The sequence below is a fragment of the Triturus cristatus genome, chromosome 2_1 (assembly GCF_964204655.1).
Source record: "Triturus cristatus chromosome 2_1, aTriCri1.1, whole genome shotgun sequence".
Taxonomy (NCBI): domain Eukaryota; kingdom Metazoa; phylum Chordata; class Amphibia; order Caudata; family Salamandridae; genus Triturus; species Triturus cristatus.
Window position 1 is genome coordinate 7,062,058 of NC_140581.1, and position 23,786 is coordinate 7,085,843.

A 23,786-nucleotide genomic window follows, 5' to 3' on the forward strand; every position below is an offset into this window, starting at 1 on the left:
GGGAGTGCTTTCACAGAGTAGAACAGCCTTGCCAGGCACAGAACGTGGGGGGTGGGGGGGAGATAAAGGGAGAGAATGAGAGAGGTGTAGAGAGAGAAGTGGAATATACTTCTTGGTCCCGGAGTGTAGAGCTATAAGCAGTGGTGTTCAAATGTGCATTATGTTGTACATTGGGAGATGAAGTGTGTGTTGATTTAAACAGTGGTGCACAAATGTGCATTGTGCTGTACATAGGGAAATATTATGAAGTTCTAAATTATTGGCTTTGACATGCCCTCATGCCATCTTGAATTCTGACTGTCTAGCTTGAGCTTTGCGCACACAGGCAGGCCCCCAGAGTACTCAAGTTGTTTAGGCTATTCACGTTTAAGTTTGTTTACTGCACTTTTGGAAATTGTTTAAGCTTCGTTAAGATAAGGGGCTGGACCATGTGAGAGCGCAGAAGGATACGTGAGAACTCTTTTGCCTTTAAAATGCTTGCAAGGAGAGTGGCAAACTCCAGTAAGTTTTCTTGGCGCAGAGGACGTCTTCTCAGAAACTTCTAGTGCTTTAAGATTATAAGATTGGTGTTTGCTGACTTGGAAACCGGGATTTTGAAATCTGAATGGAGGCGGACGAGTCTATTTCAGTGTAGCAGAACCCGGCTTGCTGAGGCTCTTAACCCCGGCTGTGAATCCCCCAGTCTTGAGTGGGCTAAGATGAAGTGTTTGCAATTGGTGAGGTGTTTTGTATTTGAGTATTGACTTTGTGATGTGTGAGTGTGTCTGTGTGCACATTCAAGTCTCCAGTGGTCATAATCATCTGAGGTGTTTTCATTGTGATGTGTGACTGTGTGTGCACATTCAAGTTTTCAGTGGTTATGATCATCTGATGTATTTAGTTTACATATCTTTCTGATTTCTTGCAGCGGACGCCCATATTATAATCTGGTTGTATTTTATTTCATGTATTTTATTCCATGCATTTAACAGTTGCATTTTCTGACTTATTCAATCAATCAAGGGTTTGTAAAGCACGAGCTACCAGGGCCAGAGGGGGAGGTGGGGTCCGCCGATCCGAGAGGTTCACTGAGTTCCATTGAAGAGCTAAGTCTTGAGATCCTTTAGGAACTTGGGAAGCGCAGCTTTCTGACGGAGGCGTCGAGGTAGGGGGCCTTGGACCGCGAGGAGAGAGAGAAAGAGCGCCCTCCTGTCCTGCTTTTCTTAATCCAAGGTACCGCTGCGAGGGAGAGCTGGGCCAAGCGGAGAGAGCGCCGAGGAGTGTGGAACACAAAGGAGTTGGTTCAGGTTGGCGGGTCCAGTGTTGTGAATGGCCTTGTGTGCGTGGGTGAGGCGCATGATGGTGATGCTCTTCTCACCGGGGAGCCAATGTAGGGTCTGTAGGGACTGGCTGATGTGGCAGTGAGGCGGTAGGTTGAGGACTAGTCTGGCGGCGGCATTCTGGAGTTTGCGGGTGAGGTTCTTGCTGATCCCGGCGTAGAGTGCATTGCCATAGTTGAGTCTGCTACTGATGAGAGCGTGTGTGACGGGTTTCCTCTGTTCAGATGGGTTCCACTTGAAGGTCTTGCGGAGAAGGCGTAGGGTGTGGTAGCAAGAGGAGGGGATGGCCTTGACCTGGCCGTCCATTTGGAGTCCAAAATGATTCAGAGGTTGCATGCTTGGCCAGCGGGGGCGGGGCGCCAAGGGCGGGGGGCCACCAGGTGTCGTTCCAGGCGTTGGGGTGTGGACCCATGAGGAGTATCCATGTTTTGTCCGTGTTGAGTTGAAGGCAGCTGTTCTTCATCCAACTGGCAACGGCTTCCATTCCGTCTTGAAAGTTGCATTTGGCGGTGTTGGGTTCGTTGGATAGGGAGAGGATGAGCTGGATGTCGCCTGCGCACAATGTGATGTTGAGTCCGTGTACTCTGATGATGGATGCGAGCGGGGCCATGTAGATGTTGAATGGGGTCTGGCTGATGGAGGATCCTAGTGGGACTCCACAGGTGGGGGGGGGGGGGGTGGTCGGTTCTGAGAGGAATGGGAGGGGTGGTGGGGTGGGGAATTGGATTCATTGCATTCTGCCAGAGAGCAAAGAGAGGATCCAGTTGAGGGCCTTGTTCCGGATTCCCGCCTTGTGGAGTCTGCGGGCTAGAGTGCGGTGAAAGACCATGTCGAATGCCGTGGAGAGGTCGAGGAGGATGAGGGCCACAGTCTCTCCTCTATTGAGGAGGGTGCGGATGTCTGTTGCGGTGACGAGTGTGGTTTTTCCTGAATTCTGTTTGGGAGGAGTCGAGGATGTTGTTCTCTTCGATGAAGAGAAAGAGTTGGCTGTTGACAGCTTTTTCCATGACTTTGGCCAGATAGGATTTGAGGTCGGTGGTATCCGCAGAAGGTGTTTTCAGGAGAAGGTTGATCTTGGCGTGTTTCCAGTCATCGGAAAAGGAGGCGGTCTCGAAGGAGCGGTAGATGATCCGTTCGAGTTTGGGAGCGATGAAGTCTGCGGCTCTGCAGTAGAGGCAGGGGTCTGTGGGGGCCCCGGAGTGGGTCGTCTTCATTATCCTCAGAGTGTCTTCAATGCTGAGGGCGGTCCAGCTGTAGAGTGTTGGTCGAGCGGGATCCTCATGGGGGTCTGGTCGTTGTTGCCAAAGTTGTCTTGGATGGTCTTGATTTTGTGACGGAAGAAAGAATGCAGTCTGTCGCAGTGGTCTTGGGAGGGAGTGATGTCTGTGGACTCGCTGTTGGGCGAAGTCTTTGATTATGCAGAAGAATTCTTTGCTGTTGTGAGCGTTGGTGGAGATTCTGTCCAGTAGAACTTTTTTCCTGGAGAGTCTGATGAGCTTGTGGTGGGCCGCGGTAGCTGTTTTGAAGTTGTCGAGGTCAGTCGGGCTTTTCCACAGTTTTTCGAGTCATCTGCAAGTGCGTCTGCAGTCTCGGAGTTCGGTGGAGGGTTTGGATGCTTTCTTGAGGGGGATGAGGATGTTGGCGCAGTTTGTGGTACAGTTGTGTAGGGAGCAGAGGTGGGGTCATCGTTTGTGGCGGTGGGAGCGGAGCTGCTGAGGGTGGAGGTGAGCTGGTTGTCGGAGATTTTGTTCCAGTTCCTGCATTGGAGCTGACGGATACTTATAGGTGTGATATTCTTGCGATATATATATATATATCCAACAACAAACAGTCACCGCACCTCACGTCCCAGGTGCAGTATCCAGCGCTGGTGAACCGCTACATAGGACTCCACAGTAGCAAACTAATTCCAGGTTAACCGTAGAAAAGGACAGCACTCACAAGAATTTGAATAAAGTGCTTTTAATGTGCAGAACCTCCCTGCACTGACAGCAGATACGTTTTGGCACTCCGCCTTTTTCGATGTCAGTAAGTTGACAAATGAAACATCATTGTAAAGTGACTATGTGCATGATGTAAAACATTTCAGTAACAGCAAAGATGGCCTAAATATCATACTTCGCGAATATGTCATTAGTGGCAGCCATCTTGGAACATGTTTCGGGCAAATTTAGAAAACAAATGATTGCTTTAAATCAACGTGAAAATTCAGGGAGCGGATATGAATAATACAGGAATTAATATTGTTACAATAAGTTAATACAACACGATTGTACAAGACATTCATCGTGGCCTATTGCCCTTTTTACATATGTTGTTTAGTAATTCATTATAATTCCATATGCTTCCAGGTTCACGTGTAATATAGCCCTGAATCATATTTGAATGGTCAATGCATAACTCAGCTGTTTATTAAGCCCATTCAGGGCCCTATAGCAATATACATTATGAGTTTTGCTGTATATATTTATCCATATGCATGTATAAGCATTCTTTACCTCCTTGATGTTCATGTTTCCGTGACTTCATTTATGGCTTGCCCATTCAGGGCTATATTACACGTGAACCAGGAAGCGTATGGCTTTATAATGGATTACTAAACAACATATGTAACAAGCATTGGCATAGCCAATAGGTCTCGCTTTTGGGAACTTATAAGTGTTTAGTCATGTAACAGTTGTTGTTGCACCAAGTATATTGTGCTGCATAACTAAATACTTATAAGGTCCCAAAAGCGAGACCTATTGGCCGTGCCAATGCTTGTTTTAACATGAATGTGAGTTCATTGTAGAGGTGTGCGAAAATGCGTTTTGTTTTAAATTCACTCAACTTCAAGAAAATGTTCAGAAATTATTACAAAAATTTATTTGTTTTGCTAAATGTGATCTGCCGGTCCTTTGACATTACGCTCTTTGTTCACGAGCGTGCTTGGCCTGCAAGAAAACGCTCAGTGCAACAGCAGCAGCAGATTAGTCCGAGCGAGAGTATTTCTCGGGGAGACATTTTCTGCGTGAACCGATCTCTCTGGTGCAAACATTCCAGAATGCAAAATGCTGTGAAAGGTTGTGAACTTCAGGGGATTCATTTGAAATTCAACTAGGCCTGCTTAATACCACTATTCAGGAAACCACACGAAAGAACAAAAATGCACTGCGGAACATTTGTTTCTCCATTTGTTTGGGATAAAGTATTTTTTAGTTTATTTACTATTGTTATCATTTTTGATCAAATGAAAGAATATGGCACCCCTCCAGGGCTTTAAGTGATACGTAAATTAGTGGAGGGAGGTCTTTCAAAAGGTGTGGCCTATGTAATTAAAGGCGTGGCTTGAAACACAAGCTTAGTGCCCCATCCGGCAGGCATTTTGCTGCTTCTGCCATTACATCCAGATATATAATACAACAATTAACATTACACCTACAACAAGTCAGGGCTATTGGCTTTGCCAATGGTTGTTAGTTGTGTAAGATAAATAAGCAACAACTATGGCCTCGTTGTATCTAATATTGAAAATGCTTCAGTTCTGAAATTAAGAGACTGTGAAAGACCTACAACGAGTCTCTTCGAAGTCACATCAAAGGCAGTGAATAGTAGCCCTGCTGTAGAGTTAAGATTTTTTTTACCTCAAGGGTGAGGGCAAAAATGGAGAGCTCGATAGGGACTCGTCTCAATTAAAGAATGAGAGACTTTCAGTACGAGACTAGTGAGTGCAGGAAAACTGAGAAACAACTGCCGACTTATGATGACAAACAGGAGATGATGTGGATGTCTGAAGTGGTAAGGGCAGATCGGATGGCCGAACGGGCCTTTGCTGCAATTACACATATGGAAATTGGGGTAGAATTAGTGATCTGAAGGTAGGCACTTCGATCAGGCTCGCAGGTAAAATGACCACTGGCCCAAAATCTTTCCTAACCACCTTCACGTTTTCAGATCTGAGACAAATATGGTAAGTACAGTCCGAGATCTTTTAACTCCTCACAGATCCGTTCACTGCACCTCACAGAGCAACATTGCTTAAAACTTAGCCCTGCCTTGTGAACTATCGTCCTGCCTGCTGGCGCTGCCGCGGCCTTCTGCAACATCCATCCTCGTCGGGACCTGCTGGCGCTGCCGCGGCCCGTTGTAACGACCATCTTCACCGGGACCTGCTGGCGCTGCCGCGGACCGTGTATCAACCATCTTCACCGGGACCTGCTGGCGCTGCCGCGGCCCGTCCCAGCTAGAACACCGAGCTCGAGGATTGTGAGCTATCCACCATACCATCTCAACTACCAGACTGGTAACCAGACTGTCCCGCTACCCCCTTTCCCCATCTTGAGAGACTTGAATCGAGGGGACTCCTGAGTCCAGACCTCCTTGTACCATTTCATCGTACCATAAGAAATTGCCTATAAAGAACGCTAAATCTTCTCCTTGTGTGGTGTCTGTCTGTGGGGGGGGGGGAAGTTATTTATCTGTACGATCGCTGGAGATGGCTCTCCCCGGAGACCTCTCCCCTTGTCCTCGGCCGACCCTCCCGGTCCGTCTAACATTGGTGGCCAGCGGCGCGATCCGAATCAACGCGTAATCGTACAGAGAGTAGCTCACCCCACGACAAAACCACGATGTCAGCCAAAGATAGCGGTCCCACTGAAAAGTTCCAAATGGATAAGTTGGAAGAATATAGCCACCGCGAACTTAAACAATTCTGCATGGAACTAGGCATTGCTACCACCGGCCTGAGTACCAAAGACGATTTTAAGCGCGCCCTTGAGTCGTGGGCAGAAACTGGGGTCGCCGGATCCCCCGACCAAAACAGTGTCGCACCAGAAGGGAACGCCACGGCTCCCGAGGAGCGGGGAACGGGCCTCTCGCAGGAGGAGATCCAAGAAAGAGAAAGAACCAGATTACATGAGTTGGAAATGGCACGACTCAAGATGGACGGTGAACTAAAGTTAGCCGAGCAGAAACTAAATCTAGAACATCTGCGGCTCCGAGAAGAACGAGAAGAAAAACAGAGACAGAGAGAGCTCGAGGAAAAAAGAATAACACTCGAACACGAGCGCAAACTGGCGGAAATAGAACTTCGGAAACAGAATAAAGAACCGGGGGTGCCTGAGCGACCGCACACCCCGGGAGCAACCGAGAAAAAAGTCCACATCCCCAAGGATGTTGTCCGAGAATATGTCCGAGAGGACGACATACAACAGTGGTTCAAAGCCTACGAGATCGCCATGACCTCCCACCGGATCGACCGGAGTGATTGGGGAGCCGGACTATGGGGGGAGGTTCGTCAACGAAGGCCGCGATGCCCTATTGCAGCTCCCAGATCACCAGATGACGTCCTACGACCACATGAAGGCTGCCCTCCTCACCCGCTACGGCCTCACGCCCGAGATGTACCGCCAGAGGTTCAGAGACTGCACCTGGATCCCGGGTACAACTTGGGTGGAGTACGTCAGCTATTTCAGCCGAGCCTTCGAGGGTTGGATCAAGGGGAGCCATGTAACGACCTACGAGCAACTCTTTAACCTTATGGTATGGGAGCATCTGTCGAACAACTGTTTCGTCGAGCTCAGGCAGCACCTCCGACAGTAAATTAACTGACCCCCGGCAACTCGCCGCCGAAGCTGACCGATGGGAAAGCACCCGAGTGGGCCGGAGAGGACCACACGAGCAAAACCGAAACAACCAAGGCCAGCACCGTCCCCGTGGAGGAGGAGGAGGCCAGGGGCGAGGGAGAGACACCATCCCGGCAACACCCGTGGCCAGCACCCCACCCCCGGCCAGCCGGGGCAACCCCCCGATGCGCCCGGGGTTCCGAGCCAACGTCACGTGCCACCGATGCCAGCGAGTCGGCCACTACGCCAATGACCCGAGCTGCCCGCAGAACCAAACACCAAAGCCCCGCCAGGTAGCTGCCGCTGCCCTGGGGGAAGAACGACTATCAGAGGAACAGGAAGAATATGAGCCGGCCCAGCAAGAGTGGGAACCGGCCGCCATGGTTCTAGCGTGCCTAGGGGGAAAAGACATGGTCCCGCGGGCTCCCCTACCCGCCAACACCCGGAAATATGGCCAGTAGGTGACCATTAATGGACGTCGGGCCGAGGCCTTACGTGACACAGGCGCCAGTGTGACGGCCGTCCGCTGTCACCTGGTGAAGCCCGAGCAGATCCTGCCGAACATTCTCTGCCCCGTCCGCTCAGCCGACAATTCCGAAAGTCTGTGTCAAATGGCCTGCGTCCCCTTCGAATGGGGAGGGGTCTCCGGCCTGTTGAAGGTGACGGTCCGGGATGATGCCCCCGTGGACTGCCTCCTGGGGAATGACCTTGAGAGTTCCCCGTGGGCCACCGTCGAAAGAAGAGAGCACCTGGGGATGCTGGGCCTCCCGGACTGGGCCTGCGTAACCACCCGGTCCATGGCCGCCCGTGCCGTCCCCCGATCAGAAGAACCAGAATGGCCAGCACCTCCGCCCCCGGTCGCCCTAGTAGAGGACAACGACGAGGCCAACCCCCCAGAACCAACGGCCGAAGGGGGCGCGCAACCCCAGGACCTTCCCGGCCTGGCTCAGTGGCGTCAAGAAGGGGGGCCCACCCAAGAACAGTTCCGCCAGGAGCAAAAGACCTGCCCCTCCCTCGAGGGACTCCGCCAGCAAGCCAGCGCCCAGAGCGCAGGGGACTCCACCGGAACTCATTGGGTCTATTGGGATAACGACCTGCTATACAGCGAACAAAGAATCGCAGAGCTAGGGGCCAGTCGAGTGCTGGTGGTACCTCTCCGCTTCAGAGACTTCCTACTAACTCTGGCCCACGATGTCCCCCTGGCTGGACACCTGGGCCAGGACAAAACCTACAGTCGCCTAGTGACTCACTTTTTCTGGCCGAAGATGCGGAACGACGTCCTTAACCACTGCTGGTCCTGCCCCACGTGCCAGGCCAGTGGGAAAAGCGGCCGTAAGCTGAAAGCCCCTCTGCAACCCTTCCCAGTGGTCACCACCCCGTTCGAGAGGGTAGGAATAGACATTGTGGGGCCCCTGGACCCCCGCACGGCACAAGGACATAGGTTCATCCTGGTACTGGTGGACCACGCCACCCGCTACCCCGAGGCGGTGCCCCTACGAACTGTAACAGCTCCGGTGGTTGGCAGGGCCCTAATGGGGATCTTCTCCCGGGTGGGCTTCCCCCGAGAAGTCGTCAGCGACCGAGGCACGAACTTTATCTCAAAATATATGAAGTCCCTCTGGCAACAGTGCGGGGTCACCTACCGATTCACGACCCCCTATCACCCCCAAGGGAACGGACTAGTGGAGCGATTCAACCGCACCCTCAAGGGGATGATTGGGGGATTGGAAGAGCCCCTCCGTCGCCAGTGGGATGTACTACTCCCGTGCCTCCTCTTCGCCTATCGAGAAGTTCCCCAGAAGTCCCTCGGCTTTAGCCCTTTGGAACTCCTGTACGGGCACCCTGTGCGAGGGCCCCTCAGCCTAGTCAAAGAAGGTTGGGAGATGGCCCCCCTAAAGACCCCTCCAGACGTCTTCAAGTACCTCCTGGCCCTACGCAATCAGACCCGGCGCTTCAGGGAGATGGCCAAGGCGAACCTCGAGGCCAGTCAGGAGGACATGAAAAAATGGTACGATCACAATGCCTCCTCCGTCGAGTTCGAACCTGGTCAACAAGTGTGGGTGATGTCCCCCACCGAACCATGTGCCTTGCAAGATAAGTGGACGGGGCCCTTCAAAGTGGTCGAGCGCAAAAGCCCCGTCACTTACCTAATCGACATGGGGACCCCCCGGAACCCCCTTCGGGTCCTCCACACCAACAGACTCAAACCACACTTTGTGCGCTCAGAACTCAGCCTCCTGATGGCTACGGACAGTGGGGCGGAGGAGGACTCCGAACCCCTCCCGGATCTCCTGAAGACTCAGGAGAACGACGGTTCCGTGGACGGGGTCCGGCTCTCCGATGCCCTCACCCCGGAGCAACGCCAGGGCTGCCGGGACCTCCTGCTGCGGTTCGCTACACTGTTCTCCCTCACCCCCGGGATCACCCCTTGGTGCTTGCACGACGTGGACACCGGGGACAGTCCCCCTATCCGACACCGGGCCTACCGCGTGCTAGATCGGGTACGGACCTGCATCCAAGAGGAAGTGGCCAAAATGCTCACGATCAGGGTCATCGAGCCCTCGGACAGCCCCTGGGCCAGCCCGGTTGTACTGGTCCCGAAAGCCGCTGCCCCCGGCACCACACCTGAACTGAGATTCTGCGTCGACTACCGGGGCTTGAACGCTGTCACCCGGACCGACGCTCATCCTATCCCCCGAGCGGATGAATTGATCGACCGGCTGGGGGCCGCCCGCTACCTCAGCATCTTCGACCTAACAGCGGGCTACTGGCAGATCGGTCTCACACCCCGGGCTCAGGAACGGTCCGCCTTCTCTCCCCCGATGGCCACTACCACTTCAAGGTCATGCCCTTCGGCATGAAGAACGCCCCCGCTACTTTTCAACGTCTAGTGAACCAGGTCTTGGCAGGGCTCGAAGAGTTCAGCGCCGCCTACCTGGACGATATCGCGGTGTACAGCCGCCACTGGTCCGACCACCTCCTCCACCTCCAAAAGGTCCTGCAGGCCCTCCAGCGGGCCGGCCTCACGATTAAGGCCGGCAAATGCCAAATTGGTCAAGGGTCCGTGACCTACCTCGGGCACCAGGTGGGAAGCGGGCTGGTGGCCCCGCTGCAACTTAAAATTGCTGCCATCCAGTCCTGGCAGCCCCCCCGTCACCCAGACCGAGGTCCGAGCCTTCTTGGGGCTCACCGGCTACTATCGGCGGTTCGTGAGGGACTACGGCAGCATTGTGGGGCCCCTCACGGGTCTCACGTCCAAAAACCAGCCGAAGCGGATTAACTGGACCCCCGACTGTCAAGCGGCCTTCGAAAAGCTGAAGGCCGCCCTGTGCACCGCCCCTGTGCTCCAGGCCCCCGATTACAGTCGGGAATTCATTGTACGGACAGATGCCTCCGACCACGGCATCGGAGCGGTTCTTTCCCAACTGAACCCCGAGGGTCATGACCAGCCGGTGGCCTTCATCAGCAGACGTCTCCTGGCCCGAGAACAGCGCTGGAGCACAATCGAGAGGGAGGCCTTCGCAGTGGTGTGGGCCCTCAAAAAGCTCCGGCCCTATCTCTTCGGTACCCACTTCCGGGTACAAACCGACCATCGACCCCTGCAGTGGCTGATGCAGATGCGGGGGGAGAACCCAAAACTATTGCGCTGGTCCATCTCCCTGCAGGGAATGGACTTCACCGTGGAACATCGACCGGGCCAAGACCACGCCAACGCAGATGGCCTGTCACGCTTTTTCCGCCTCGACGAGGAGAGTCCCCAGGAAGATGGGTGACTCTCCCCGCCTTCAGCTGGGGGGGACGCATGTTGGACAGGCCACACGAAGGGCTTGCTCCCTCCCCGCATGACAGGGCCCAAGCCCCGGCCCGCCAGGCGTGACCCACAAAGAATCACCCGCACCCCGTCTCCCGACGGAACTCCTGCCCCCGGACCTCCATGTATCCCGGGACCGAGCCACCACCGGCTCCCCCGGCCGGATCAAGCCGCCATCTTGGGCCCTGCGCCACGAGGCCGCGTGGCCTCCACCCGACCCTAACCCTGGGCCTGGCCGGCCCCGACATTCCGGCACCACCAACCACCCAGGAGGTGAGCGGACCACTTGGCAGGTCAATGGGAGAACGAAGCGTCAAGGGCTCTCCCCCGCCAGGTGCCGATCGCCTCCAGCTCCCCCAGGCGCTGGCTCCACCCCCTGCTGGGTGTCTGGACACCTTCATCCCGGACCCCCCGACCTCCAGGTGCGAGGGTCCGGACATCAAAGGGCGCCAGACCTATAACTAGGGCAGCTCCGGAGCAGGACGGCAGTTGTATCCTGGAGTCGAGAGACACCGAGAGAACTCAGCCTTGACGGACTACTGGCGCTGCCGTAGCCCTATCTTGTGAACTATCGTCCTGCCTGCTGGCGCTGCCGCGGCCTTCTGCAACATCCATCCTCGTCGGGACCTGCTGGCGCTGCCGCGGCCCGTTGTAACGACCATCTTCACCGGGACCTGCTGGCGCTGCCGCGGACCGTGTATCGACCATCTTTCCGGGACCTGCTGGCGCTGCCGCGGACCGTGTATCAACCATCTTCACCGGGACCTGCTGGCGCTGCCGCGGCCCGTCCCAGCTAGAACACCGAGCTCGAGGATTGTGAGCTATCCACCATACCATCTCAACTACCAGACTGGTAACCAGACTGTCCCGCTACCCCCTTTCCCCATCTTGAGATCGCTGGAGACGGCTCTCCCCGGAGACCTCTCCCCTTGTCCTCGGCCGACCCTCCCGGTCCGTCTAACATGCAACAAGCATTGGCAGCAAACTACAGCGCGTGACACACGCAAAAAAGTGAAGCGGGGCAGAAATAGTAGACCAGGTGGGGGGATATAAAGTTACAAAAAGCATCGCAGCACCAGCGCTTTACTTTTAACATTAAAAGTGAAGCGCGGGTGCCGCGATCATAGCAAAAGTAAAGAAATAGATGTTTTTTCTATTTCTTTACTTTTGCGATCGCGAGGGTCAAAAGCAGACATGGCAGGAGCCACAAGACGTGTGGCCGAGTGGTGCTAATGACCCATGAAAGACAGATGGCGGCCGGCTGCGCGCTTGAACGCAAGCGCTAGACCAGCCAGTAGCACTTTGAAAACTCACCTACTAAATGTCTCGCAGAGCAGCGCATGCGCGCTGACTCAGCGAGACCTAAAAAGGGCAATGGGCCACAATGAATGTCTTGTACAATCGTGTTGTATTAACTTATTGCAACAATATTAATTCCTGTATTATTCACATTCGCTCCCTGAGTTTTCACGCCGATTTAAAGCAATCATTTGTTTTCTACATTTGCCAGAAACATGTTCTAGGATGGCAGTCACTAATGACATTCGTGAAGTACGATATTTAGGCCATCTTTGCTGTTAATGCAATGTTTTACATCATGCACATAGTCACTTTAAAATGGTGTTTCATTTGTTAACTTACTGACATCGAAAAAGGCAGAGTGCCGAAACGCGTCTGTCAGTGTGGTGAGGTTCTGCACATTAAAAGCATTTTATTCAAATTCCCGTGAGTGTTGTCCTTTTCTACGGCTAACTCGGAATTAGTTTGCCGCTGTGGATATATATGTGTGTATCTATCTCCATATACATTTGAATGTTGTTCATTTGAAACCTGGGAAAGCCTTTTTGTTAGTGTTGCACAAATAAAGCCCCAGGCCTTATTCCGAGCAGTCTTTTGATGGGCCTCATTTTATTAGAGTGAAATCCCTTTCCAGGTGTTTTTATTGCTTTGCCGTGTTTGTGCCTCCGTGAGGGAGGGCAGTATTTTCTATCATTTGGGAGGGCGAAGCAATACAGACGGCTATGCTGGTTTTGTGTCTGAGAAAGGCCAGCTAACCAGAACTCCGTGCCACTGTCCCGACTCTGAAATGTGTATGTTTGCCTAGACCACACCAGGGTCCCCGTGTGTCCGTACTGCACTCTTTGCCTTAAATGATCGAATAACACGCATGGACAGAGTGTAGAACTTTTATTCTAAAATAGAACTTTTGACATTTCTGAATTTACAGATGGCTGAATATTTTTTCTATGGTCAATACCTTGTGACTGCATTTTCCACTTGCTGTATTGACAGTATGAAAAATGCATGAAAGCATAACATCCCTCAAAGCTCACAGAGAGCTTAGCACGAAGGCCCTCTGGCCCGAAGTTGTCCCTGGAACAGGACGCTGGGTGGAGAACGCCAAAACTGGAGACTAGAAGAGTGTAGGCAACGCTGTGCATGCCTCGCTGTGGCTGGACCACAACTGAAATCCTTTTCCTTGAGCTCCAAGGGTGGAATCTAAGCCCACTTCGGATTGATGAAAGGCTTGAGTGGTCAACCTTGGACTGGTCAATAACGAATCTTGTGGATTTGAGAGGAACTAAAACAATATTTCTCCTCCAAAAAGAAAGAGCTCCAGGTTGGGATCCGACACTTCACAAAGAGCCTTCTAAATGTAATCAGAGATACTCTTGCACCGGCTCAAACCATCCCATGAATGAATGATCGGCGGATACTCACTGAAGGACTCTCTGTAGCGGCAGCGGCAGAAGCTCCTCCAGCTTCAGGCCCCGGAACCCAGGACGGCCCTCCTGCAGCCTCTTAAAGCGAGCAAACGATTTATTCTTCTTCACCTGAATCTGCACGAAGACAAACAAGGAAGAGAGATGAGGACACAGCACAGGCCGTCTCCAACAGCGAGTGACATAAGAGTCCAGCCTCCACACGTGTCTGCTTTATGTCCACTTTACAGACACTCCTATTCTTACAAATCTTACATGAGAAAAGACGTAAAGAACATGCAAGTCTTCCAGGTACCCTGAAAAACCATGCAAATGATGTCACACACCATCAAATATTACTTATGTTCAGAAGATGCATTGCTTAACGCACAGCACTTCACCTGCAAACGCAAAGTTAGCAGTCTGCTTAAATGCAAACAGCATAACACTAAGATAAGGGCACAAAAGAGGCCAACATACACCCTGGAAATTCTAGAAGAAAACTGGGTGACCTCCAGCCGACACCATAACCCATTACTACCAAATGGGGACACACTTCAGTTACAAACTCTATGCTACTAAAATGAGGACTTGCTAAGCAGCATCTCAAGCCAACAAGACAGCAGCTGACAAACACTCAAGACATCCAGTTAGGATGTGAACCACCAGTTCTCGATCCATCATTTTGTGTTACCTCCATGATTAAAGTGTAAATTGTTTGAGATTGGGTGTAGAGAAGCTAAAGAACGCCATAATCAGTCGCTTCCCAAAAAAACATTGAGGGCATATTCAAAAAGAATCGCCAACTTCAGGCCAGTGTCTCATCTCCCAACGGCTCCAGGGTATTCAACTCCAGGCCAGTGTATCATCTCCCCACGGCTCCGAGGTATTCTACTCCAGGCCAGTGTCATCTCCCCACGGCTCCGAGGTATTCTACTCCAGGCCAGTGTCATCTCCCCACGGCTCCGAGGTATTCTACTCCAGGCCAGTGTCATCTCCCCACGGCTCCGAGGTATTCTACTCCAGGCCAGTGGCATCTCCCCATGGGTCCAAGGTATTACACTCCAGACCAGTGTCTCATCTCCCCACGGGTCCGAGGTATTCTACTCCAGGCCAGTGTCATCTCCCCTTGGGTCTAAGGTATTCAACTCCAGGCCAGTGTCATCTCCCCACGGCTCCGAGGTATTCTACTCCAGGCCAGTGTCATCTCTCCACAGCTCCGAGGTATTCTACTCCAGGCCATTGTCATTTCCCCACGGCTCCGAGGTATTCTACTCCAGGCCAGTGTCTCATCTCCCCACGGCTCCGAGGTATTCTACTCCAGGCCAGTGTCATCTCCCCTTGGGTCTAAGGTATTCAACTCCAGGCCAGTGTCATCTCCCCACGGCTCCGAGGTATTCTACTCCAGGCCAGTGTCATCTCCCCACAGCTCCGAGGTATTCTACTCCGGGCCATTGTCATTTCCCCACGGCTCCGAGGTATTCTACTCCAGGCCAGTGTCTCATCTCCCCACGGCTCCGAGGTATTCTACTCCAGGCCAGTGTCATCTCCCCACGGCTCCGAGGTATTACACTCCAGGCCAGTGTCATCTCCCCACGGCTCTGAGGTTTTCTACTCCAGGCCAGTGTCTCATCTACCCACGGCTCCGAGGTATTCTACTCCAGGCCAGTGGCATCTCCCCTTGGGTCCAAGGTATTACACTCCAGGCCAGTGTCTCATCTCCCCACAGGTCCGAGGTATTCAACTCCAGGCCAGTGTCATCTACCCATGGGTCCAAGGTATTCAACTCCAGGCCAGTGTATCATCTCCCCTCGGGTCCAAGGTATTCAACTCCAGGCCAGTGGCATCTCCCCACGGGTGCAGGGTATTGAACATCTTTTCTCATGCTGACATACTGTGCGACACCCAGTCCTCGCTCCCAATAAGAGGCGCCTCTACTCACACTCTGAGCTCACCCTGTCCAGAGGTTACAGGTGGGCCTGTGTGCTTCTCACATTAGATCTCTACCCACAGTGCACTCTTCAGTTCCCTAACATGGAGGCCGCAATCAGATGTGCAGCAGTGACCCTCCCCGTGGACCCAGGCCTCCGCCTCTCGTGTACACCTGGACACAACGGCTAAAGGGGGAGACCGCCCTTTCTAGACTACAGCGACCCTTATACCAACAGTCTTGGGGCTGCAGGCTCACAGGAGGGGCTCCCTGGTATGCAAGCAATCCTCACCTCTCTCACTTGTACAACTGAGGAGGCAGTCATGACAGGCTACACTGACTTGGGGTGCAGGTCAAGAGGCCGCGCCCCACCCCCACAGAGCAGCTGCCATCAGACATTAGCCGAGTTAGAGCCGGTTCACGAGCACATTAGTCACTGCTGTTAAATCTGTTATCCCGTTGGTGCCACGCAGGCAGCAGCTCTAGCAGGCACTCACAACCCCGGCCCTGTGCAGGAACACACACAGCGCCTGCCAGAATGATGAAACGAAGACGACTGCACAAGGCCAGCGCACTAAGCATCTTATTCCACACTAGTGTGGACACCTAATGGCCTGTAGCACAAAGTCTCTGAAACCCATGAGGAGTTCACAGGCTCACAAGTGTTTAGTAGATGAATCCAGACAAGGTTAAATTTGTGCCTACATATTAGAGGAGGAACAAGAGCTCTAATTATAGTAACTGGTAAACAAGGGTAGAGGCCAGCTCAAGGGGAAACTGGGACCCGGGGCCAGCTCAAGGGGAAACGGGGACCCGGGGCCAGCTCAAGGGGAAACGGGGACCCGGGGCCAGCTCAAGGGGGAACGGGGACCCGGGGCCAGCTCAAGGGGGAACGGGGACCCGGGGCCAGCTCAAGGGGAAACTGGGACCCGGGGCCAGCTCAAGGGGAAACTGGGACCCGGGGCCAGCTCAAGGGGAAACTGGGACCCGGGGCCAGCTCAAGGGGAAACTGGGACCCGGGGCCAGCTCAAGGGGAAACTGGGACCCGGGGCCAGCTCAAGGGGAAACTGGGACCCGGGGCCAGCTCAAGGGGAAACTGGGACCCGGGGCCAGCTCAAGGGGAAACGGGGACCCGGGGCCAGCTCAAGGGGAAACGGGGACCCGGGGCCAGCTCAAGGGGAAACGGGGACCCGGGGCCAGCTCAAGGGGAAACGGGGACCTGGGGCCAGCTCAAGGGGAACGGGGACCCGGGGCCAGCTGAAGGGGAAACAGGGATCCGGGGCCAGCTCAAAGGAAACGGGGACCAGAGAGTCACCCCCACAGCAGGCCTTGAGCCCAATGGTTCCATTATATTTTGTGAGGATTTAGCTGCATGAGCAGATATGCCCCAGTGAGGTTTAGTTCTATTACTAGATATTGCAAGTGAGCTGGGAAGCAATTTTATGGTATGCAATGGTCAAAACGAGTTCCCCAGCTATGCAATGTCTTCTCTGAAACAGATGTTTGGTATCAAACACCTCGTATTAATAAACCCACACTGATTCCAGTGATGGCTTATTAATACATGCATCCAGAGGGCACCTTATAGGTACCCCCTGAAACCCACCAACACCCTAGAGTGCTAGCTGACTGGTTTAGTCCAGCCTGCTCCCACAAACGAGCTTCTGACTCCAGGGGTGAGAGCCTTCGCTGTCAGGAGGTGTAGGAAGCTGGCTCTTTATGGGATATATCAAAAATCTGATAAACCGTGTAAAGAGTCCAGAAGTTCCCTCCTGAGCGAACCGGGTCTTGCTATGCAATCCCAAAGTGCTCCATTAGGGGGTAGGGCAGTCGAGCTGCCTTAAGCTTAACACAGAGGAGTGCAAGTCATTTGCAAATACACAGTGATCAATAAATGACAGACACGACTCGAGAAGGAGATCCACACCAATTTATAAAAATAGCAAGTATCTTTATATAGGTTTAGGAATCGGAAAAATCGTTCCGAAAGTACGTTTTTAAATATAAATTCTTTTCACTTTAATGCAATGTTATCCTATGGGAGGAAGAACAAGTCCTGCAAACAGGAATAGTACAGAGACGTAAAAGACCAATCTCCAGGAGTTAAGTTGAGTCGTGGGCAAGGTCCAAGGTAGCACCACACCAGCAGCAGCACGACGGCAGCCGGGTGCCAAACAGCATCGGGAGCCCAATGTTATTCTATGAGATCAGTCTCTGTGAAGAGAGGCTGCAGGCTCCGGCTAGGAGGCCAGTCGGGCTGAATCAACAAGTGGGCTCAGGCCTTCTGATGCGGAGGGATGAGGGGACCTCTTCTCTTGGACCCAGGAGCAACGGGTGCAATGGATTCCTTAGATGTCCGGTATTTCCCTACCTGAGCAGTCGTGGTTGGGCGGGCCTGCATGTTTCTCCTATGAGGGGAGCCAGAATTGCATTGCAAAGGGAGCAGCCCTTTGTTGGACTTGGCCCTTATTCCCTGAATTTTTTCGTTTTTGTAGTGTTAAGGTGCAGGTGCTCCCTTCACCCAAGATGGCTGCCACAGGCCCCTGCTACTGCAGAATGGCCTGTCATAGTAGCACCCTAGCTGCCAGGAGCTGGCTGGAACCCCACAACAATGTTGCGACTCCAGCCCGCCTTTTTGTCCCATAGGTAGAGTAGGGAAGCTCCTGGAATGTGCTGGAACCTTCTAGAAGGGAGGCGTGGTTTTTCTTTTGCCGCCTTGGCTAGAGGTCACCTGACCTAGGGCTACTTAAGAGAGGGAGGGAAACCTTTGTGGTGAGTTGGCCATTGGGGTGAAGCAGAGCTGGAAGAATCCACCAGGAGTGTAGGCGGTAGGGCCTAGCCAGGGACTTATGCCTCTGAGAGTGACAGGATCTAGGTGCTGGGGACCCTGTGAAACTCACTGATCTTGCCCAGCAGTAGGAGGACCCAGAGACTCTCTGCCCAGCCTGACTAGGAAGGATCTAGTCGCCCTCTCCATTCCTAACCCCCTGTAACAGAACCCCTTAAGGGCGCCAGATACATCTGCGCCAATAAGACTTCATCTAACAGCTGAGAACCAAGACTGAATACTGAGACTGCGTGTCCAGACTGAACTCTAAAACCTATCCACCAAGCACTGAGACTGCGTGTCCAGACTGACCCCTGAACCCTGATGCAAAGCTGACTGGAGAACCACCGGGGATCGACCAGGTATTAGCGCTGTGATCCCTGCGCTCCCTGCCCTGGTCTGGGACCCCCGGCAGCGTGCTCCGCTGAGCACAGAACCCCATCCTTAATTTGAGCCCGCCCCCCCCCCCCGGTGACGACGAAGCCAGCGCGCTCACCGCCGTGGCCTGGAGAAGTGCCCTGCCGTGTCACGAGGCCCGCGGAGAAGCCCGGGGCCCCGTCGCAGCTGCGGGAGGAGGTGTGCGAGGCTGGGGCCGAGTTCCCCCATCATCGTGGGAGCGGACGCCTGCTGACGCCGAGCTCGAGGTAAGCCCGGAGGCTGAGATCGCCCCCGGTGCGCCCCCTGCGGGTTGGGAGCCACACGGCACCCTTAGCCGGGTTTCCTCTCCGTGGGATTTCCCCCCCCCCCTGACTTCGCGACGGAAGAGACCCCACCGAGGGATCCTTTCCGTGTGCCCCCTCGAGCGGTACTGAAGCGCGGTGCCAGACGAACTGTACCGGAGCCCAGAGACTGCTCCTCAAGTCCCGTGGCACTCCCCGCTGGAAGCTCCGCTCCAAAGTACTGGGAGTCATTGATTACGAGTGGCGCTCTATGTTATATGCTCCGCTCCAAAGTACTGAGAGTCATGGAGTACGAGTGGCGCTTTGTTTTTACATGCCCTGCTTTAAAGTCTTACGTACGATTGATTCCGAATAGCGCTCTGTGATTCATATGCCAGGTTGAAGTGTTACGTGCTATTGATTCCGAGTAGCGCGCTATTATTCATGTGCCATATTGAAGTGTTGAACGCTATTTATTACGAGTAGCGCTCTGTTATTTATATTCCCTATTACAGTGCTATGTGCCAGAGATTACGAGTAGTTCTCCATGCTAGGTGCCCCGTTCTGAGGTCGTCACCGGTTAGCGCACCCAACGTGCGTGTACAGCTACGTGAGTGGTAGTTGTGCCTCAGGCAGTACTGTTATTTCATGAATTGCATATGTGGTACGAACAGCCTTTATAGCTCCTGACTGATATGTACATCGATAGCTATTGTATTATCAGCTTATGAAATGTACTGCTACCTCATGGACTGCATCTAACGTGATCTACTTGGATAAACTTGAGTATTAACCCAACTCCTACAGTGTGGCGTCATTTTTTGTGTGTGTTCCTCGTCGCATGGGAGGTGCGTGTTGTATGGTTGCTTTACACACATAAACTTGATCAACTTTTTAAATTTCCCAAGACTGTTGGATAAAATAAAAAAAGGGTGCGTGAACCATTAGCTTTACATGAGCGAGGGTTTACCAATACAAGACGTTGGCTATCACACATCCCTGGTTTCAGTGAAGACATCATGTAGGTGGGAACTCGTCTTTACCAGCGTCCAACACGTTTTAAAATGGCTTCTCTGGTCACTTGTACTGGCAGGAATAGGACTGACCAGCACAGGAGCATATCTGCTCATGCAGGTATGCCCTCACATGTAATATTCAGCACCCTACCTTAGGGCTGTCAGGCCTGCTGTAGAGGTGGCTTACGAATATTACATGCAGTGTTAGGGGACATTTTAATTTTTGTCTGCTCCAAGACACACAGCCTGCAATAGCAACACTGCATGTGCTTAGTGGGGGCGTCCCTTAGAGTGGCACAATTCGTGTTGGGGCCCTCTTTAGAACCTCAATCCCTTGGTACCAGAGTACCATTTACTAGGGACCTTCAGAGGGCACTAAATGTTTTGCCAATTGGAGAAATGTACAATTATAGGGAAAGAAGACAGGTTCTGGGTTACTGGTTAGCAGTCAAAGTTGCATCAAATATCAGGCAAAAAGTGTGTGTGTGGGGGTGGGGGCGAAGGGGTACTACAACAAAACCCAGTTTCCTACAGTAGGTTAGGAACAATGCCTGCTCTGGAGAGAGGAGTTATCACCTACTCCTGCAGGAAGGCTAGTAAAATCTGCATTCCAAGGCCTGGGGCTTCAAAGAGCCATCCGCCTTTTGGTATGCAAGTCTGGCTTTTCTCACAGGAGAGGATGCCGACCCCACTGCCATTCGACGGATCAAGAGAAGGAGTGGACAAAGAAGAGTCCTATCACGAGAACCGAGGAGAAACGACTGACTTGGCACCAACCCTGCCAGCTGCTCCTAACAATCGTGGAAGAAGTAGGCTCGTCCTGCCATTACGCAGTCTGCAAGAGACCCGGAGCGCTGCCAGTGCTTCGTTAATTGCCTGAAGAAAATCCTCTGGAGTAGAGGAGCTACTCCCATGTAGCCGCAGACACCAAAGACGCAAGGTGCGGTCCACTGAATTGTCGCTCCCCGGCCAGCCTGATGCAACAGCTCCCCAGGAAGAGGACCCTGGGCTTCGCCGAGTAGGAGAACACCAGGATGAACCGGAGCCGCACAGGACCAATACCAGGGTAAACGTTCCCTTTCCTCAGCCAAGGCTTGTTGTGTCCAGTCTGGACACAAACGCCAAGAAGACCAACCTGCACATCGAGAGACTTCCGGGACAGCGAGACCCACTTCTTGAGTGGCCTAGCTGTCCTGTTTGTCCCTCTTACGAGAAACTAAAACCAAGACGTGAGTCTGTGACGAACGTCACCCGACGCCTCAAAGCACTTATGCTCCTGCGCTCCAGAGCCATAGTTCAAGGGAGGCGACTACGCCACTGGGGTCCACAGATCCACAAGAGCTAAGCCCATGATTGTGTTTGCCCAGACTAGACTTTCAGCAGCCTCTTTCTGCAGGCCCCTTCTAAACGTTAGTGACTCCAGCGCAGAATCCCAATGCCAAAAGACACCACTGCACCAGAGCCCCACAGCCCGAGAAGAAGTGGACCGCATTGTTGTGTCTCTGCGTGCCGAGGATCTCAAAGGGCGAGCCCACCGTACGGTCCCCCAGTCCCAACCTCTTTGTAACCGGACCGTTCTCCCATTTAAGTGAATAGGACACCGGATACCATGACACCTCTGCAGCTGGACGCCCCAGAGCCGCCAGAGGGGACCTGTTGGTGCGGCCTTGGACCTTGCGCCATACTCACTTTAAGTACAGAAACACTTAAGTCACTGACATGAGCCCAAATGCAATACATGTTCTTCCTCCATAGGATAACGTTACTGATCCAGAAAATGCACTGTGTGTCCATTTCTGAAAACTGTAAAAATTCAAAACTCGAAAAATACCTACCCAATTCAGATGATATTGGTATCTACATTTTTTGTTTTATTTTTTATAAATTGATGTCTGATTTCTTTGAGTGTGGTCTTACTTAATGCCTTTGTGTGTGTGATAAATGCTTAGCACTACCCTCTGATTATGCCCAATTACTCACCCACGCTACCACAAAAGAGCATTTGGGGTGTCATTTGTGACTCTGTACTTCCTCTGGGGTTTGCCTGGACTCTTTTCACGATACGCATCTTTTTGGTCCACGATATAAAGAGCCACTGGGGTGGAGTCCTATTGGCCCACTCGTGTAAAGTTTCTATGCGTCTGCCCAGTACCGTGTGCTAGCATCTTAAGTGTGTTTGTAGGTGTACCCGCTGAGAAAGTGGCTCTGTATATACTGTTCCCAAATAGGTACAGTGTGCACAGAGTCCACAGTCCCCAGAGGTTTGGCAGAGGCTAAAGTTAGATATAACCTTACTCTCTAAAGTGGTAGCTTGGTCGAGCAGTAAGGCAGTATCAGGGGACAGTGTAAAGCATTTGATGTACACACTCAGTCAGCAAATGGTCTCACACACTCAAGAACTGAACTCTAGGCCAATGGTTTGTATAAAAAAATATATGGTTGTTTTATTTTAGAACCAACAATAGGTATTAAAATATACTTTCTCAGAATGAGATGCTTTAGGTAAATACTTTTGCAATATGCAATTGACTTTTGTAGATAGTTACAGGTTGTTGCAATAGGCAACACGATTTCAAACACAATAATGCATTGAGCTCAATGGAAGTTTTAAGTTATTTGCAATAGATTACTTTCAGGATTACTTTTCTAACTCCAGGACTGGATACTAGATTCAGTCCTGGGACAGTTCTTGGAAACAAGTGAGTAAATACGTTTTAGTTACTGTTGTGATTTTTAAGCAATATTTTGCTATTTTAAAAGTTGACACTTAGGAACTTTTTCTGATCAAATTACCAATGTTATCCCGTGGAAGGAAATTCACTTAGCAGGTAAGTGGGGTTATGGTTACTTTTTCTAGGTCAGCGTTGGATCCTAGATCCAGCACTAGGTACCACCTGTAAGCAGTTAAGAAACTGTGTTTAAGTTATACAGGCGATTTTTAAGAAATATTTATAAGTTTGCAAAATCGACAGAAGAAATTTCATAGAAAAACAGTCAATGGTTTCCTATGGGAGAAAATTCAAGTTACGGGTAAAGTATGTTCTCGTTACTTTTGTAATCCAGGGCTGGGCTCCTAAGCTCAGTACTGGGACATTTATCTAAAACAGGTAAGTAATTACGTTTTTCACAGTTGGTACGATTTTTGAAGAATATTTGTAGTTTGCAAAAGTCGACACTTCGAAGAAATTTCACAGAAAAACAGTCCATGATTTCCTATGGAAGAAAATTGGGTTAATGGTAAGTACGATTGTGAGTACTTTTCAGGGTCACTGCTGGGCACCAAGATCCAGCACTGGGATCTCTCCTAATAGCAGGTGAGTATTTCCGTTTACGTTACTCGGTTGATTTTAGGTGAATATTTTAAGTTTTAGAAACTCCACACTTAGAAGAACTTTCGGAAGAAACCAGTCAATGATACCCTATGGAAGTGAGTGATCGGCTTTTGGGTAAGTACTCGACTGGCAGAGTTAAGGTTCTGGGCACAGACTCAGGGGTCTCCCAGGGTCAGGTTGGTACAGTTGTTACACCCTCAGCGGCACAGGGGCAGCTGGGTGCAGAGAGAGTTAGGCTCAATGTTATCCAATGGGACGCAGGGAGGCCTTGGTTGGTGGCTGCTGACTAGCAGGCCACGTGGCTGGGGGAGCTGGGCTCCTGGTCACTTGCTCAGGGCAAATGGGGAAGTAGGTAGGAGTAGAAGTTGCACTGCCAGGGCCACTCCGGCGGCTGGGTGCAGGGTGCTTTTGAGCCTTCGGGCGCTCAATGGATTTCAATGGAAAAGCTCAAGGACGAACAAAGGCTGCAAGCTCGGGGACGAAGATTCTTCGGGTGCCACCACCACTTCGCGAGGCAAGTTGGGTAGTAGGACGATAGGTAGGTACCAAGGAGTTGGGCACAGGGGGCCGCAGGGCACCGGGGTGCC

The 23,786-nt window shown here is 52.3% G+C and overlaps 1 protein-coding gene across 6 annotated transcripts in view; it reads right to left on the minus strand.

Annotated features, from left to right (window-relative positions):
* Positions 1-23,786, minus strand: part of ARHGEF39 (Rho guanine nucleotide exchange factor 39) — a 121,427-nt gene that overhangs the window by 68,045 nt on the left and 29,596 nt on the right. For all 6 annotated transcript variants that reach the window (XR_014969044.1, XM_085627613.1, XM_085627614.1 and 3 more), the window contains exon 6: positions 13,455-13,573. Coding sequence is in view for 5 of the 6 variants with exons in the window: in XM_085627613.1 (XP_085483739.1) it covers positions 13,455-13,573 (119 nt within the window). In the remaining variant the exon portion in view is untranslated. The remainder of the gene's footprint in view (positions 1-13,454; positions 13,574-23,786) is intronic.